The sequence below is a fragment of the Pantherophis guttatus genome, chromosome 5 (assembly GCF_059756535.1).
Source record: "Pantherophis guttatus breed Tessera chromosome 5, ASM5975653v1, whole genome shotgun sequence".
Classification (NCBI taxonomy): domain Eukaryota; kingdom Metazoa; phylum Chordata; class Lepidosauria; order Squamata; family Colubridae; genus Pantherophis; species Pantherophis guttatus.
In genome coordinates, this window is record NC_142067.1 from 104,450,675 (window position 1) to 104,468,031 (window position 17,357).

The 17,357-nt window shown below is 41.8% G+C and overlaps 2 protein-coding genes across 2 annotated transcripts in view; both read right to left on the bottom strand.

Annotated features, from left to right (window-relative positions):
* The window catches only part of STK24 (serine/threonine kinase 24), a 34,904-nt gene extending 30,768 nt beyond the window's left edge, over window positions 1–4,136 (bottom strand). Inside the window, exon 1 of the mRNA XM_034418393.3 lies at window positions 3,764–4,136. Within this exon, the coding sequence (XP_034274284.1) occupies window positions 3,764–3,808 (45 nt within the window). The 5' untranslated portion in view covers window positions 3,809–4,136. The remainder of the gene's footprint in view (window positions 1–3,763) is intronic.
* A 7,531-nt stretch (window positions 4,137–11,667) lies between these two features.
* SLC15A1 (solute carrier family 15 member 1) overlaps window positions 11,668–17,357 on the bottom strand; it is a 42,292-nt gene continuing 36,602 nt past the window's right edge. Inside the window, exons 20-23 of the mRNA XM_034418335.2 lie at window positions 16,287–16,380; window positions 15,138–15,284; window positions 14,716–14,823; window positions 11,668–12,454 (exon numbers count right to left, since the gene is read on the bottom strand). Coding sequence (XP_034274226.2) covers window positions 12,245–12,454; window positions 14,716–14,823; window positions 15,138–15,284; window positions 16,287–16,380 — 559 coding nt within the window. The 3' untranslated portion in view covers window positions 11,668–12,244. The remainder of the gene's footprint in view (window positions 12,455–14,715; window positions 14,824–15,137; window positions 15,285–16,286; window positions 16,381–17,357) is intronic.

Sequence of the window (17,357 nt, forward strand, 5' to 3'; positions counted from 1 at the left end):
TGAGTCAAAAGGAAGCAGATTCATCTATCACACTGATTTTGCCCTTTTTGTGCTTCCCGAAATGTAAGAAATTATGCTATGAAAAGTCACTTAAAGGCCACTAAAATGAAGCTGGAGGGTTAATCACAGTCCATCTACATTGTGTGCTTGATTTTATTGTACTGGCTGTTGACTTGTTTAACTACATGGGTTGGCTTCACTGCGAGCCTCTGAAATATGTAATTTTAATAAATAAGCAAACAATGCTGCCTTAACCAGTTTGATGTCCCTTCCAGGTATGTTCAACTAAAGTTTCTATCATCCTCAGGCAGCATGGCTAATACTGGTAATTAGGACAGGAACTGCATTACAACACACCTGGAAAACATTTGGGAATGACTACATAGCAAATTATTCCAGATGAACAATAGGGAATCTTTTCCAAAGGTTTAAATTGTAAGGATTTTCCCCCTTTAATTTAACTAACATAAGAAGACATGCAGACTAGGAAGTTTTGAGGAATTGAGAGTTTCAATTTAAGATAGTCCAAAAGCCTTGTTAAAAATACAATACAGGTAGTCCTCGATTTACAATCATTTGTTTAGTGACCATCTGAAGTTACAACGGCACCAAAGCAAGTAACTTACGACCATTTTTTAAAATCATGACCACTGCAGCATCCTCATGGTCACGTGATCAAAATTCAGACACTTGGCAACTAAATCGTATTTTTTATGGTTGCAGTGGCGGGGGTGATGTGATCACCTTTTGCAACCTTCTGACAAGTAAAGTCAATGGGAAAGCCAGATTCACTTAACAACTTTGTTACTATCTTAATAACTGCAGTGATTCATTTAACAACTGTGGCAAGAAATATCATAAAACGGGGCAAAACTCACTTTACAACTCTCTTGCTTAGCAACAAAAATTTTGGGCTCAATTGTGGTCCTAAGCCGAGAATTACCTGTATAGACTATATTTGCAAAGAACTAAGACAATAAATTAAAAATGTAAACTAAAAGGACTTACTATATGACAATATTGTGGAATAGTATCAAAAACTCTTTTTGAGAAATGATTCAGAAGAATTGAGATATAAAGTGCTATTTACACAATTATGCTGTGGAGGATAGAAGACTAACAGGTAACCTATATGCAATTTTCTGATACAACTTGATTCATCCACTGGATACAAGACTGATCCAATGGGAATAAGGTGACTTTAAGTAGTCTTCTCCCATTTAAAAAAGCATATTTAAATATAGCTGTACTTGGATAATATCATACTGTATTTGTCAAAGTTTTAAATCTCTTTTGATGATATTTTGAGATAGGTTAAACTATGAATTACATTTTTATAAGTAAAAATGTCCTATTTTTACCATTTATAATTCAACACCAGGGAGTCCAATCACGGTAAATCTCACTTTCACCAATAATTATACCTATATTTCAAACCATGTAAACTACATTGAATTCACACAGAAATCCACTCCCACTTCCACTACCCAAGAAGCACCTGGAGACTTTTGTACTATGATCCTGGACCCATCACTATAATGGACTTTTATCTGCCAAAAAACAGCTTACCTGCCAGGTAAGAGCAAAGTAAGTAGTCATAATTTATTTTGGCCTACTTTAAAACAAAATAAAATCCCTTTGTTTTTGTTCCTTGTTTTGTGCTAGCTTGACTTGCATTGTACACAATGCTGTAAGAGGTATATGATATATCTGATATGTGTATATCAGATATATGCAACCCTCATTTATCAGAGCTCTGCTGTACAGTTATTGGAGGAGGCAGCACAAAATGAGAAATAAGCAGAAGATGGGGAAAAACAGAAAACATGGGAATCTTTATAACTTCTACTTCTTAGTCAAACACTGATAGGACCTAACTTCAGCGTACGATTAATGTCTTTTTAAAAGATGAAGAAGGTGACCTTTGAAAGGAACTACCGGTATGAGAAAAAAATCAATGATCTGAGCAGAGGATCTGGACATACAACAATTTTGAGGTCAGAGAAATTGGATAATATTCTGAATGCTATACAGAGTCTGTTAGTTAATTGAGGAAAAACTCAGCATCTTTGGTTCAAAACTCTCCTCCCACTTCCATTTTCTGATCTACAGGGTATAAGGTAAGGTCCTATACAACATTTCAGAGCTCTGGAATTCATAGGGCCTCCTAAAGTGAACAAGTCATTGAGGATTTGAGTTATCAGGCCCAGCAAGTCCTAGAATTCAAAATAAAAAGATACAGTAACCTGGAAGTCCACTACATGGTTTTTTTTTCTAGCTACAGCTTCCCAATTGCCATTCAGTCTCTCAAATGTATATGCACAGTCCAAATACCACTTGTAAAACATAGCCATCAAAGTAGAAGAGCCTGAAAGGATCCTTTTCATTAGTAATTTTCCTTAACATGTAAATTTTAAACTCTCTACCCACCCCCAAGGATTACCTCAGGAATGCCATCCCAATGCTGCCTTCCTGCATCTTGATTTTGTTAACCAACATTAACCAAAAGAGCAAGTGAAGATATAAAACATTTAAAAGAGAGAGGGAGTGTTTGTGTGTGTGTGGGGGGGAGAATAGGGTGTGAGAAAGAGAGAGAGCTGAGAGGGTGGGAAGGACAGGGGGAGGGGAAGGGAGAATAGGGGTGAGAGAAAGAGTGTGTGGGAGACGGAGAAAAAGGAGGAGAGAGGGAGAGAGAGGAGAGGGGGAAGAACAGGGGAAGAGAGGGAGGGAAAAGGGGAGAGGGAGGAGAAAAGGGGTAAGAGAAAGAGTGCATGGGGAGGGAGAGAAAGGAGGAGAGAGGCAGAGTTGGGGGGAGAGAAAGGGAAAGAGGAGAGGGTGGGAAGGACAGGGGGAGGGGAAGGGAGAATAGGGGTGAGAGAAAGAGTGTGTGGGAGAGGGAGAAAAAGGAGGAGAGAGGGAGAGAGAGGAGAAGGGGGAAGGACAGGGGGAAGAGAGGGGAGAGGGAGGGAAAAGGGGTAAGAGAAAGAGTGCATGGGGGAGAGAAAGGAGGAGAGAGGCAGAGTTGGGAGAGAAAGGGAAAGAGAGGAGAGGGTGGGAAGGACAGAGGGGAGAGAGGGAGGAGAATAGGGGTGAGAGAAAGAGTGTGTGGGAGAGGGAGAGAAAGAAGGAGAGAGGGAGAGGTGGGAGAGAGAGAGGGAGAGGAGAGGGTGGGAAGGAAAGAAGGAGAGAGGGAGGGAGGGAGAGAGATGGATCCCCAAATAACATCTGCGGTGTCCTCTACAAGTCAGCTCCAAATGAGAAGCTGGGCACGTACACTAGGGAGCAGCGCAGGACGCCTGAAGGTCAACCCTTCTGCCAGCAGATCAAGAGGGGTCCGCAAAGGTTGTTGTTGTTGTTGTTGTTTTTGCCAACCCCACTTACCCCAGGCAACTTAGTGGGCAAGAGAGGAGGCGAGCGGGGCGCTCTCCTCGCCCTCCCTCGTTGCCAGGGGCGCAGATGGAAGAGTGGCTGCACCAGCAGCCCCCGCCTCCCCTCGCCCCCTCCCCGCACGTGCCTCCTCGCCCGCCTCTCTCCCCGCCTGCTGCCGGCGCCCCTGCCGGGGCTGACACCCGCCGGGCGAGGAACCTCGTGCCAGCCCCCGACCAGATAGCCGCAGCGGACCCCCACCCCCACCCTCCCTCAAAAGCCCTCCTCCCGCCAGGACCCCCGAGCAGCTCCAAGCCCAAGCAGGGAAAGCGAGGGAGGAGGCAAGAGAAGGCCGGTGGGGTGGGGAAGGGAGGGGGGAAGCGGGCTGCTTGCTCACCTGCATCCCCGGCAGGCCAGGCTGCTGGACAGGGGAGTGAGCCATGATGACGGAAGCGGCAGAAGCAGCGCTGCTCTTCCTCCTCCTCCCCTCCTCGAGCCCCCCTCCCCCTTCCACCAGCTCCAGGCAGGACCCGAAGGATTCACATCAGCCTCCGCTCCGCACAGCGATCCTCCGCTCCCCTCCGGCCCCCACCCCCCCCCAACACACACACACACACACACACACACACACACACAATCACGCCAGAAAGAACCAGGGACCGAGTACGGAAGGAACGTGCGAGAGGAGGCTGGCTGGTTGGTTGGTTGGTTGGTTGGTTGGCTGCTGGGCTGCGTGCGCGCGCGCACAACAGCCGGGTGGGAAAGGAGGCGGAGCCAGAGCGGCCCCGCCTCCTGGCGGAGAGTGTGGGAGGGGGGTGGAGGAGGACACGCCGCGAGTGGGGAAAAACGTAAGCGGGAGGAGGGAGGAGGGCAGCGCGCGGGGTTTTCCGGGTCTTTCTGCCCCCCCCCCCCCACCAGCTGCGCCCTGGAAGGACCTTTATTATCATCATCATCATCATCATCATCATCATCATCATCATTATTATTATTATTATTATTATTATTATTATTATTATTATTATTATTATTATTATTATTATTTCTCGATCAAGGTGGCAGCGTCTTCTGCAGGAGGCCCTAATCCCGCCGTGTCAAAGGAGGCGGCAGCAGTGCGGGGGCATCTTTAAAGCTCTGGATTCCCAACCACGTGCTAGGGACGCGTGGAAAAAAAAAAAGCCGAGGGAGCCGCTTTGCCGTGTCTCGTTCCAGGGCGCTTTCCTGGACTCCCACCGCTAATCCTTTCCGGGGAGTCCTGGTCTCCCGAGGGCCCCTCTGACCCGCATCCTTTGCCAAGGTCAGCTCCGGGGCTTCGCGCTCCCTGCGACCTGAAAGGCTGTGTGTGTGTGGGGGGGGGGGGATTGTAAGGGAAGGCCGCCTGCGTCTTCTGCGAGAGCCGCCCGGAGAGGCTTTGCCCTCTAATGCGGGTAACGGCTCCGTCCTCCCGGTTCCTGCCTGCCCCTCGCTGACCCGCGGCCGGAGGAAGGCGGAGCGAGCGCCCTTGAACGGCCGAGAGCTGGAAGGAGGAGGAGGAGGGCCGGGCCGCTTCCTGCTCTCCTCCCGCCGCCTTTGCCGCAGAGGGCGACCTTGGCCGACTCCCGCCTCAGCTGCAGATCCAGCCCCAACGGCCACCTGCGCCTGGCCCGGGGCGCCCAACTCGGGCAGGTGCGGATGAGGGGAAAAAAACCAAACCAGATTATTTCATTTGCCTGAAATCCCGATAGTAGGCATCTTTTTTTCCAAGGACCTTTCCGGTTCGACCTGATGACAAAATGAGCCTCCTCAGTGCCGGATGTATTTGGGTTTTTTTTTTTTTTTGTTTGTTTCTAATTGACCAAATTCGGAATAAGATCCCTTCACCTACTCCTTGGGATGCAAGGGCCTTAATTTGGCTTTTTTAAAGTGTGAGGTACAGGTAGTCCTCGGTTTTACGACCACAGTTGAGCCTGAACTTTCTGTTGCAAAGTGAGATATTTGTTAAATGGATTTTTGCCCTGTTTTACGATCTTTCTTGCTCCAGTTGTTAAGCGAATCACTGCAGTCGTTAAGTTGGTGGCAAGGTTGTTAAGTGAATCTGGCTTCCCTGTTGGCTTTGCTTGTCATAAGGTCGCAAAAGGATGACCCCAGGATGCTGCAACCATCATAAATATAAGTCAGTTGCTAAGTCTCTGCATTTTGATTACATGACATCACTTTCACACTTACAAATTCATGCTGCAATGGTCGTAAGCGTGAAAAATGGTCATAAGTCACTTTTCAATGCCATTGTAACTGAACGGTCATTAAATGAACTGTTGTAAATCGAGGACTACCTGTATGTTACTGCAGTCCCTTTTTCAAATATCCTGTGATAGTTAACTACTGATGTGTTTGTATTTGTTTGCGCTTTAAAATACAAACAAAAATTACCAGTTTGCTCTTTTTTTACTTAATAACAGAATGGATGGATAGAGATGTCCAATTCCCAGGTTGCTTTGGGAGAAAGTTTAATTCACTGTTAGGCACCTCTGCTTTGTTTGGATCTGTCTTCATTATTAAATGCGTGATTTTATCCTGTTTGAGAAAGTTGTTAATGTAAAGAATGAGGAGAGAAAACTAGGATGCTGGAAAATCAAGGGTACTTCTTATTGAGATCTTTTTTGTTAATACAAAAAAAGAAACTATCTTCATTATTGATGGGAGGATTTTCTGAGGAAAAACTGGGCACATCCTGGTAGAATTGGCCCACTCAAGTACTACCATTTCTTTAATCTGTGTATCCCTGCAGAATAGTAAGCATGTGCATCATAGTTCATATATTTTCACAGACAAAATGCAGCAGGGTAACATTAGGGAGTAATTTGATGACCAAAGACATGCTTTGATTTTTTCAAATTCCTGGGAACCATCCTAAAAGTATATTTTACCTTTTCGATCTCTAGGTTTTGCCATCTGATTTCTTCAGTATATTTTCAATGATCTGGGGACTGCAAAAATAATAGATATCAAGTGGTGGTGTTACAGGGTCTGTCTGATTAAAAGCAGTACTGAACTACATGAGTCATGGCATCTCTCTCTCCCACACACACACACACCACACAAACCAAAGAGGAAAGCCTTGCATCACAAGACCATAGTTCCCGATTTTGTCATTCTGACAAAACATGGTCTGAGAGATTCCATAGTTGGCCCCATTCCTAGCTATGGTTTGGTTTGGTTCACCCATTGCACAGTGGTGCTTAAAAGTTTCAATTTTCAATATTTTTGCAAAAATCTGACCTTCAGTGTGATTAGTTCCCTACACAAATCCTAAAAATAGATAAAGATAACACAAGTCAAAAATAATAAACTTCATTTATTTCTTGAGGAAAATTGTTCAAAGCTATACATTTGCTTATATGGATTAACAGTAATTAATACCAAAAGTAATTAACGTGATGTAATTTGCATGGTCCTGTTTGTATACAGTTTTCCTTAAAATATAATTGCAGGTAGTCCTCGACTTAAACCGTTCATTTAGTGACCAAAGTTATAACGACACTGAAAATGTGACTTATGACCACTTTTCACAGTTAAGACCTTTGCACCATCCCCATGACCATGTGATCAAAATTCAGATGCTTGGCAACTGGTTCATATTTATGTCTAGCGCTGTATCCCATGGTCATGTGATCCCCTTTTGCGACCTGACAAGCGAAGTCAATGGGGAAGCCAGGTTCACATAACAACCGGTATTACTAATTTATCAACTGCAATGATTCGCTTAACAGCTGTGGCAACAAAAGTCAAAAAATGGGGCAAAACTCATTTAACAAATGTTTCACTTAGCAACATAAATTTTGGGCCCAATTATAGTCGTAACTCGAGGACTATCTGTACAATCAGAGGCACAGCTCCATTTTGTGTGACCCATTGGGTCATTATTTCAGAGATATTCCCTTACCAGAGTTCCCCAACCTTTCCAAATTTGCGGCTCCTCTACCAGAAGGCAGGCAAGCACATGCATGCAGCTCCATTTGTGTGAGCAGCAGGCATGTACGCCCACCACTCACGCAAATAGAGCGCGGGCACACACTCATCTGCTGTTCGTGCACGTGGAAATGCATGTCTGCACACGCTTACCCACCACTTCCATGGCCCAGTTCCAGACGGATCAAGGCCCAGTAGTGGACTGCGGCCCAGGGGTTGGGAGACCCCTGCCTTACCAGATTCCTCAATTCCTTCAACAAATTGCAAAGCTAGTCTATTGGAAAAGTTCTCAAAAATTCAGGGGGATACTCAGAGATGAATCTGCCTTGAAAGTAGCCCACAGTGAACAGTATAGCATAGTCAAACATCAGAGGTTGGCCACAGAAAATGTTTTATAAAATTTGCCAAATTTCAATTCAAGGAGAATCCTGGGTTTTGGATGCTTTACATTTAGCTCATTTGAGATACCTTGGTTGAAAAGGTTTTGTCTTGTGATGCACCGGTTTGCCCAGTTACAGACATGAGAGTTTTAGCAGTATACAGATGATCCAGTCATTGTCACCTCTTAGCAACCACATACATAGATTTCTTCCACGACAATCTGTCCCTAACATGGTCTTTCAGGTCTTCTAATGGTGCACCCATCACTCTTGTAAACTGAGTCAATTGCTTTTCTACTTTTTCCAAGCTTTCCCAGCATTAGAGCCTTTTCAACAGATCTAGATCTTCTCCTAAATTGTCCAAAGTAGAATCATTTGAGTTTGAATATGCAATAGACTTGGATGAATATCTTATAAGACCAGAGTATAAGGTTTAAATCAAAAAGAAAAAGACACCTGAGGTTCCAAGGATTAGAAGCTACATAATCCCAACGATTCCATAAAGTAGTGGATTCAATTAGAAACAGGGTACTTCTTGATTTCTTCTGAACTAGTCACTGCCTGTTGAGGACTATATATAAACTTTTTTTGGATATATCTCCAGCCACTTGAAGATGCTACTTCAGTTCTGGGCACTAGCCACAATATGTACTGTACCTACTGCAAAATCTCTAAGCCTCTGCTTCTCTGGCAGAAGAAAATGTTTTTCTTCCACCCTATTCCATAAATGGATTATACAAGGTCATCCTAGGACCTAGGTTGTGTAGATGCCTTAGATGCCTGTCCTACAGTCCAGCTTGAGAAAAAACTGTTTTGTGTGTTAATTAAAAGACAAAAAGGAAGAGTGACAGTGTATCAGCTGACTGATCCACTCACCAAGAATGAAGTAGAGCTTTTCTTCCATCTGCAGCATTGTGTAATGGTGCTCCCTGATTGCTCAGGATAATTCTAAACATGTTTGAGGTCCCTGAGTGGTGAGGACAAAGTGGAGAAAGACATGCATTGAGTTTAAAGGGCCTTTGGGATACTTTGCAAATGAGCAGATAATGATGTGGCGGAGCTCGGTATGTATATTTAATTAGACAGAAAGGGTGAAGGAGGGATGAGTAGACCAATTTCTCCTGCTTGTGTAGTGAATGTAGAGTCTGAGGACCTGAAAAAGAGAGATTATCCACTAGCAGAGACATAAATTTATAAAGCCATCCCCAAATTGTTCGGAACAGTGGGAGTACTTGAAATTTTAAGAGGTGTGTCATGCATGCATTTGCAAAATGGTTGCCAATGGAGAAGATTGCTTATCAAGTCACACAAAACAGTTGTCATCGTGAAAATCATATCATGAGACACTTAACATACTGCAAAGCGAGAATGTAAGTTGTTGATAGCAAGCAATGTCCTTTTTGGGGGCAGCCATTATTTTGATGGGTTATGAACATGCGCTAGCTGATCTCAAAACAGTGGTCTTTCCAGTTCTACCTAGAAACACCTTGAACCATTCTGCACATCTTCTCCAACCAGCTAGGCATCTTAGCCATATAACAATCCCAAAATTCAGGAGGATTTTACCTTTGGTATGCCCTCTGAACAGCTGTTACTGAAAGAAAATATGAGAAGATCCCCTTTGAACAGAGACGCTCCATGTGGTGGTGGAATAACTGAACTGAGGGAACACATCATTCTGTATTGCCTCCTCTGCCCAGATACTCACCAGGAACTTATCTCCTTTCCTAAATATCTACCTGGGAAGTGATGGACACACTTCCCAGGACTTTGGGAGGAAAATGTGGAGGTGTTCAGAGAGGTGCTTCTGAGCACTATTTTAGAAATTCCAGTATTAGAAATATTTACATGAATCAATTTACAGGATGTGGTTGGACTGGAAAAGGGTAAGATAAAAGTAATTAAAAATGTAAAAAAAGAGAGAGAGCAGGCAGAATAATGATGCAAGAATGGAGACATTTAGACTGCAAAGGTCCAGATGACCTCTAGATCAGTGGTCACCAACCGATGGTCTGCAAGAAAATGTTGGTGGTCCACAGAGAAATCTTTGCATTTTTTATATTGCACTTCAGCGAGCACTCCTCAAGAGATGAGAGTTTGCAGGGGGCCGATCTAGCATCTGGGCAGACTACAAGAGAAACGTTCATTCTCGGTCATATTTGAGATTTCTAGCTGCAATGAACAGCAAAGCTAGGGTTGACTCCGGCTGCTGGTTTCTGCTGTAGTGCTTCCTGGATGCGGTTTACCACTCCAAACCCCAAGCAGCAGGAGACGAGGGCTGCCTTGGGGCCACCAGCTGGTGCAAAAATACTGTGGCAAAGGCAGAATGCTGATGCCGCGCAAATGTAAGTAGCGCTTTGCTCTTGCACCTTCCAGTCATTGCTACCGCCGCTTGGGCCACACACATACCCCTCCACAACAGCATCATTACCTCGTTCCAGCTGGTGAGGGCTGCGCTCCTTTTTGCATGTTGCACCACCTGTGAAGTTGCACATTGCACGTGCCACCCCCTATGGCGGAGATTTCCAGCCCCACCACAGGCTGGTTCCATATTCCAGAGGTATAGTAGTCACAGGACTGGCCCTTTGGTCATCCCGGAGCAGCTCCTCCATCCAAGTGCAGTCCCCTGCAGGCCAATGCACCCCGTCACAGTGCATCCTGTGACTACTACTACACCTCTGGAATATGGGACCGACTTTCCCACCAACATCAGCAAGCCACCGTCAGTCTGCCCATCTTCGTTTTCCTTCACTCAGATTGACCAAGCTTCTTGAGGAAGGAACACAAAAGACGTTTCCAGGCCGTGTGCCTTGACCAGGCACTTTCTCTTGGGCCTCCCACCCGGAGGTCTCGCAGAAGCAGAGAGGTAGGTCTGAAAGGCGGCTGAGCCTCACCCTCCCAGTGGTCCGCAGGACTTAAAATTATGAATTTGGTGGTCCCTGAGTTCCAAAAGGTTGGAGACCCCTGCTCTAGATGATAGCAGGAGATAAGAAAACCTAACTCTGCTTCCATCTAGTGGTCATCTGAATGTTTGCAGTCCAGATTTGGTAGCTAATGGGGAAAAAAAATTATAAATATCTTGGACTTAACATCATATTATTAATGTATTACTAACTTACAACTGCATCAAGATCAGGGAAGATGAGAGATGTGTGGAGTCCATTTTTTGTGAGTCTGAAAATTCTACTTGAATTTTGGCATGGGTCTTTTTCAGCCAGTCCCCAGAGATGAGAGGAAATCCTCTCAGCAGGTGGCAGTAGCTTTTGACCTTTCATGCCAGCTTCCCCCATTCACTTTCTGGGGAAGATTGTGAATGGCAATTACAAAATCGTGAGGCACTGGCAACCTATTGTAAGAATGGGTTGCCAAATGCCCAGATCATGATCATGTGACTAAGGGGGAGCTGCAACTTCTGTAACTTTGGTCATAAGGACTACCTGTATAGATACTTATTTATTAAACAGACTTATATGGCTGTCCAACTCACACCTTATGTATTCGTCACAAGTTCTTGCTAAGGCAGCCACACTCAACGTCCACATCTGAAGTGTACAAAGAAAAATGTTCTGGAGACTCCCCATTCAGAGATATAAAAATAATACCTGGAAATATTTCTATGATCAGTATTTCTATGATCAGCCCCTCCTCCCCTTTTGTTGTTTTATTTTGATAATCTAAGCCACTCTAAATTACTGTGTGATGTGTGTGATCTGGTGTGATAAATCTCTCTCTCTTCAAGGATGGAGCAACATTGGTTTAAACAGAAATGAGGACTGATTTGAGTATAATATTAAGCTAATGAGTTTTATATTTAAAAAGAAGCTGTTGCAGCTTCTTCACTACAACTCCCAACCAGTTCAGATGAAGTGTAGCAGGGTAGAGCTTTAATTATGTTATTCAAAAGTAGACTGCCTGCAGATGGATAATAACAAAAGATAAAGCTTGATTATCTTCTTCTGAAAAAGAAAGCTTGGACTGTAATGGTAAGAACCAAGTTTTATTTCACTTGCCTTAATTGTCTCACAATGCAATTTTCTTTTTTCCCCATCGCAACCACAGCAGCTGTATAAAGTTAGGCTTGGCAGAATCCTTTGGCAGAAAATTAAGGTGTCTAGTGCAGTACCTGACTGTAAACATTTAGCTGGCTCAGATCGGTCTCCAGGAAAAAGTGTATATATAACATAAACATTATAGGTACAGCAGCATAAAAACTTGCAAATCATTGGGCCTTTTTATAGCAGGAGACATAAATGTCTATTTGCTACGAGTATTTACTTTCTTCCATATAAAATTAAAGTAGTTCTGTATAAAAATAATACTCTGAATGTCTTTCCACAATGGCCAAGTGCAACTAGATTCAGATTTTATCTAAGTGCAGCCTTCTGCTGACTAAGAAAATGAAAATCTCTGTTCTTCACAGGAGAACTGATTTCTTAATCTTCAGCCACAGGCATGGGTGTTCATTTTATGGTACTCTTTACTCTTTCCTGTTCAATAAGACAGCTTATCCAGCATGTCCCTTATGAATTCTTATTCTGATTTCAAACATATTTTCACATCGTAGTTTGTAGCTCAGATTCAACTTCATTTTCATATATCTGTTTCTCTTTTTCCAGTTGATCTTTTTCTTTCTTCTTCTCCTCTTCTTCTGCAAACTGTGCTTCAACCTCAGCTGGATCCACATAGGTGTAAAAATAGGCCATAATAGCAAAAATTATAGTAACTGCAAACAACAATGCTGCAAAGAGAATATATTCTGCCCACTGTGAAAAAAGAGAAAAAAAAGAAAACAGTATATAAACAGGATTTTTGCACATTACTCATTGCTAATGAATAAGCATGTCTACATTGGTTTAGAGAACAGAACGGTCTTATCTTCTCTCTGAGGCGAAAATTAGTGTTTTTTAGGCTTCAGAATAACTTCAATTGAATCAAAATGGTACAAGTAAGAATTTGAATTCTAAGGTACTTGCAGGAACTAGTATTAATATGGAAAAATAAAATGGTGTTTCATATTTGGATCACATTAGAAATCCTTTCCATTTTCTACACTTTAGTAGAAATTTTCCATACTTTTCTTTCGTTGTTATATCTAAAGCACCACTAGTTGTATGCATGTACAATGTCCTTCAGTACCTTACAATCACATAGCTGGGGGATGATATCACATTGCACGATTCATTTTACACCATTCAGATGGCACTAGACTTGTGAAGTTCACCTACAACATGTTAATCATTTCTAGATATTAAGAGGTCTTCAATTTCTCACTCAGCAGCAATAGCACTGATCTTCAGTCCATGATATTTACACTACAGCCTGCAGGCTACCTGGTATGAGTCAGATTTGGGGAAATTCTGACCCAGTAACAATTCTCAGCTTCTGATCATTCAATGACATCTCTCAACATTGGACATTCTGCCTTAGGCTTCAGGTAATGCTAGAGCATTGACATCAGGAGAACGTGATTCCCCTAAACCAGGGGTGTCAAACTCAAGGCCCACGGGCCGGATCTGGAAACGGTGCTTAGATCTGGCCCATGGGGCCAACCTGGAAACAGCAAAGGAGCGGCCCACTGTGCCTCTGCCAGCGAAGAGAGCTCCATTTTCCCTGGCAGAGGGTTGTAGGAGGCCATTGTAGCTGAAAACAGAGCTCGCGAGGGCCATGCACGGCCCTCCCGAGCTCAGTTTTCACTGGCAGAGGGTTGCAGGAGGCTGAAAATGGAGCTTGGAAGCTTGTTTTTGCTGGCAGAGCGCTCTGGCCACCATAGGTGCCCCCAACATGAGTGACATCAAGCTGGCCATGCTCACCTTGGCCACACCCATCCCTCCCAATGTCAAACACAATCCTGATGCGGCCCTCAATGAAATCAAGTTTGACACCCCGTCCTAAACCATGATCATCCTATGAAATAAGGTTCAATTAGAACATACAGTTAAGGCAAACAATACATATATTCTTTTGGACAACTTTGGCATGCACGTGATGACATTTTTAAAGGGATTAAAATTTACTGGGCAGTAGAGGGAAAAGTATCATTTGGAAAAGACTTCAACTTTAGTTCCTTGGGAATAGATATCTTGATGGAATTTTCAGCAATCATGCCTAGGATTGTACCATTAGTCTTTTGATTAAGATAGGGAATCGCTTGCCTAGAGATATGTCCTGTCTACAGCTTTCCCCAATGGTAGAGCAATTAGGTTAATTTTTTTTAATGTTCATTTTTGCAAATAGAGTATTTTAATATAAAAAGATCATCACTTGCCAGCTTCATTTAATGACACTATCTAGAAGGAGACTGTCTACCTGCAGTGGTCAACGCTGTCATAATCTCTCATTTTGATTACTCGAGTTCTTCACTGTATATGAGATTCTCTTTAAAACAGTCTAGAAATCTAAAAAAATAACTTGTAGACCTATTTTTTAAAAATAAAAAAGTCTCAGAAGTTATATTCATAATATGTTAGTCTAATATGTTAGTCTACTATGATTTCTTATTTGTTTTCAGGACCAATTCAGTTCAATGGGTTGAACAGTAAAGTTTTCATAGGTGAGATTTTCATATACTAAGAGAAGAACTCCCATACCTTATTCATAGCTTATCATTTTTTTTAAAAAAAGTCTCTTCCTTCTGGATCTCACATGTAACAACTAGGAGGTCTTTTTTGATAGGTATTTTGAGATACCCATCCCAAGGAAGTCCAACCACAGTCAACATGACTCTCTTTTTAGTCCTAGATGAAAACATTTTTTCTAGGATTTAAGATTTTTTTTTATGTTCTTAATGCTATTTGTGGTTTTGTTTTATTGATTTTATGCAATATATTTCCTTTTACTGTATTTTATTAATAAGTAAAGTAGTTTATTGAATAAGTTTCCAGACCAATTCAAATATACCGCAGGTAACAACAATGCATGCATATCTTAAAATCAAGCACTAAAACTAATAAATTACGGAGATTAATTCTGTATTCTTTGTTGATTACCAAAGTTTATCAAAGTTTTGTTTTGTTTAATAATTTACCTGTTCATCGAGTTTTGAAGCACCAGCTATAATAAGAACAATGATATTGCCAAAGGCCACAGTCAGTAGCCAGCCAGCTTGCAACACAGACTTCATGTTGGTAGGCGCCTACAGAAATAAGATATACAATTCAATAGTTTCAAACCTTGTTTCAAAATCTAGTAAGGCATATTTAGTTTTAAGGATTTGCAAAGTACTTCAGTATCAACATGGTCCTGAGATCTTCATTGTAAACAAAACTCAACCATCTCAAGATTGCCTGTTCTGAGGAAACCATTTTGAAATGGGTTGTTGTGATTGAGCTGAGGTTTCTCTCATGACAAACCAAACCCTACATTCATTTTTTTCTGATAATATGCCTTATGTTGTCAACAGCACTCCACAGTCCAACAGCAGGACGGTTGTAAAGCCAAGTGAGTTACCTGTGAATATGAAAATTCGAGTCCAGTCACTGAGAAGACAACTTCAGCACAAGTAATAATGAAATACTGGGGGATTTGCCAGGCCATACTGATTGTGTTGGCTTGAATATCTTCAATGTATTTAATGTTTAGTTGCTTTTCAGTACACTGAAAGAAAGCAAAATATATTCATATTCATATAGTACCTTTTCCTAAAATAAGGAAAAAGATATCAAAATTAATTTCTTTTATTGTCATTGTATCATATTTATCTGAAAGGTAGGCAGTCTTGAACTGAACCTAACCTCCTTTCCTTCCATAAAAGAAGAATAGGAATTGAAAAACTCATCTATCTCCATAATCATATTGTCACTCAATCTAAGCAGACCTTCCCATTTTAAAGGTGCAGCATGGAGGGGGAAATCTGTCGCCACCTCAAGATTATATAATAATCTCATATTCCCTGTGTCAAGTCATATAGAACCCAGAAAATCATAAAAAATGAACAGTTTGTTTTCCATATTTAAAAAAATCCTTCAAATTAATTAATTAATTATGAATATCACACAATTTCTTTGGGCAGATCACAAATCATAATATAAAAAAAGAATACAACCCCAAAACAAGATAGTATCTGAGCAACATGTTCTCTTACAAACCTATGGAGAGATTTCTGACTGTTATCGGGGAGTGAGTCAAAAACATCAAGATAATGGCCAGAATCAATATTAAAAAATGGCAAGGTTTTGATCACACTATTAGGGGCACCATTTTCAGGTGATGACCAAAAGTTTTTGTATTATAAAAACCCACTCCTTATTTACATTGCCTGTATTTTCCATTATTAACCACAACAAAACTTTCATGAAAACACATCTGCCTATATATTCGTATCCATTTCAGGTATTCATAATCATGTTTATACTTAATATCTTGTTATCTTATACATGCTTGACAAAATAAATAATTAAATAAATAAACTTTAGTCCTTTGCTCCTCTTTTATTTGACACCTGTGATAGTGTAACAATCATTAAAATAAGATGACAATGCTAAAAATTCAACTAAGACCTTATTATAGGGGTTTAAATCTTTGACTGGCTATGTAGTAAATATTTTGTTTATTTAGTATATTTATTTTGTATATTTAGGCACAAAGTTTAGAACTTACCCCTGTGACTATAATAGTGTAAGCACTGCCATAACCAAATGGCATGGATGGAACTGTACACTCTTTATTACCAATTTTAGCAGTAATATTTTTTCTGGAAAAAGCAATAAGAAATATTAGGTACTGATAACATAATTTCTAAACATAACTTTTTTAAAAAAAAAAATACCCAAATTTTGGAAAGAATGTCAAAAATAAATGTAAAGAAACCCTATTCATATTATGAGCATCAGCCCAAAGTAGGTTTGCAAACTTTAATTCCTGATCGTAAAATAGGTGTAGCACAGTGGTGGGTTTCAATTTTTTTTACTACCAGTTCTGTGGGTGTGGCTTGCTGGGCATGGCATGGCTTGGTGGGCGTGGCAGGGGAAGGATACTGTAAAATCTCCATTCCCACCCCACTCCAGGGGAAGGATACTTTAAAATCTCCATTCCCTCCCCAATCCAGGGGAAGGTCACTGCAAAATCCCCATTTCCTCCCAATCAGCTGGGACTCGGGAGGCAGAGAATAGATGAGGGCAGGGCCAGTCAGAGGTGATATTTACTGGTTCTCCAAACTACTCAAAATTTCTGCTACCGGTTCTCCAGAACTGGTCAGTACCTGCTGAAACCCACCTTTGGTGTAGCAGGCACTTTTTAAGATAGTTTGCGACAATTTCCAACACGTCATTACATGTTCCTGCTACCTGTAATCAACCAGCACAACATTCTTCCAAGTGCCTAATTAGAAACAGAAACTTGCCAAGCTCTTTTACATAATCACAGAAAGAGCATGCAATTTACAAAACAGGCTGGTTGAACAGGCAGAAAACAAGCCGTCTGCTGCCAAAAGATCCCAAGCAGGCAATAATAGTCTACAAACCAGGATCCAATGAACACCTAATAACTTTTCCTAACTCTCTTTGAAAATCAGCTGTTGCTTTCAATATTTTACCAAAGTGAAGATGTTGGTAAGCCTATATCTAGGATTCTTCTCAAATCTTCCATTAACGAAGTAACAGGCATCATTTGTTTCGCACTTTCCATGAAATGTTTTCCTCTCAAAATCAACTAGAATAACTCCTTTTTATT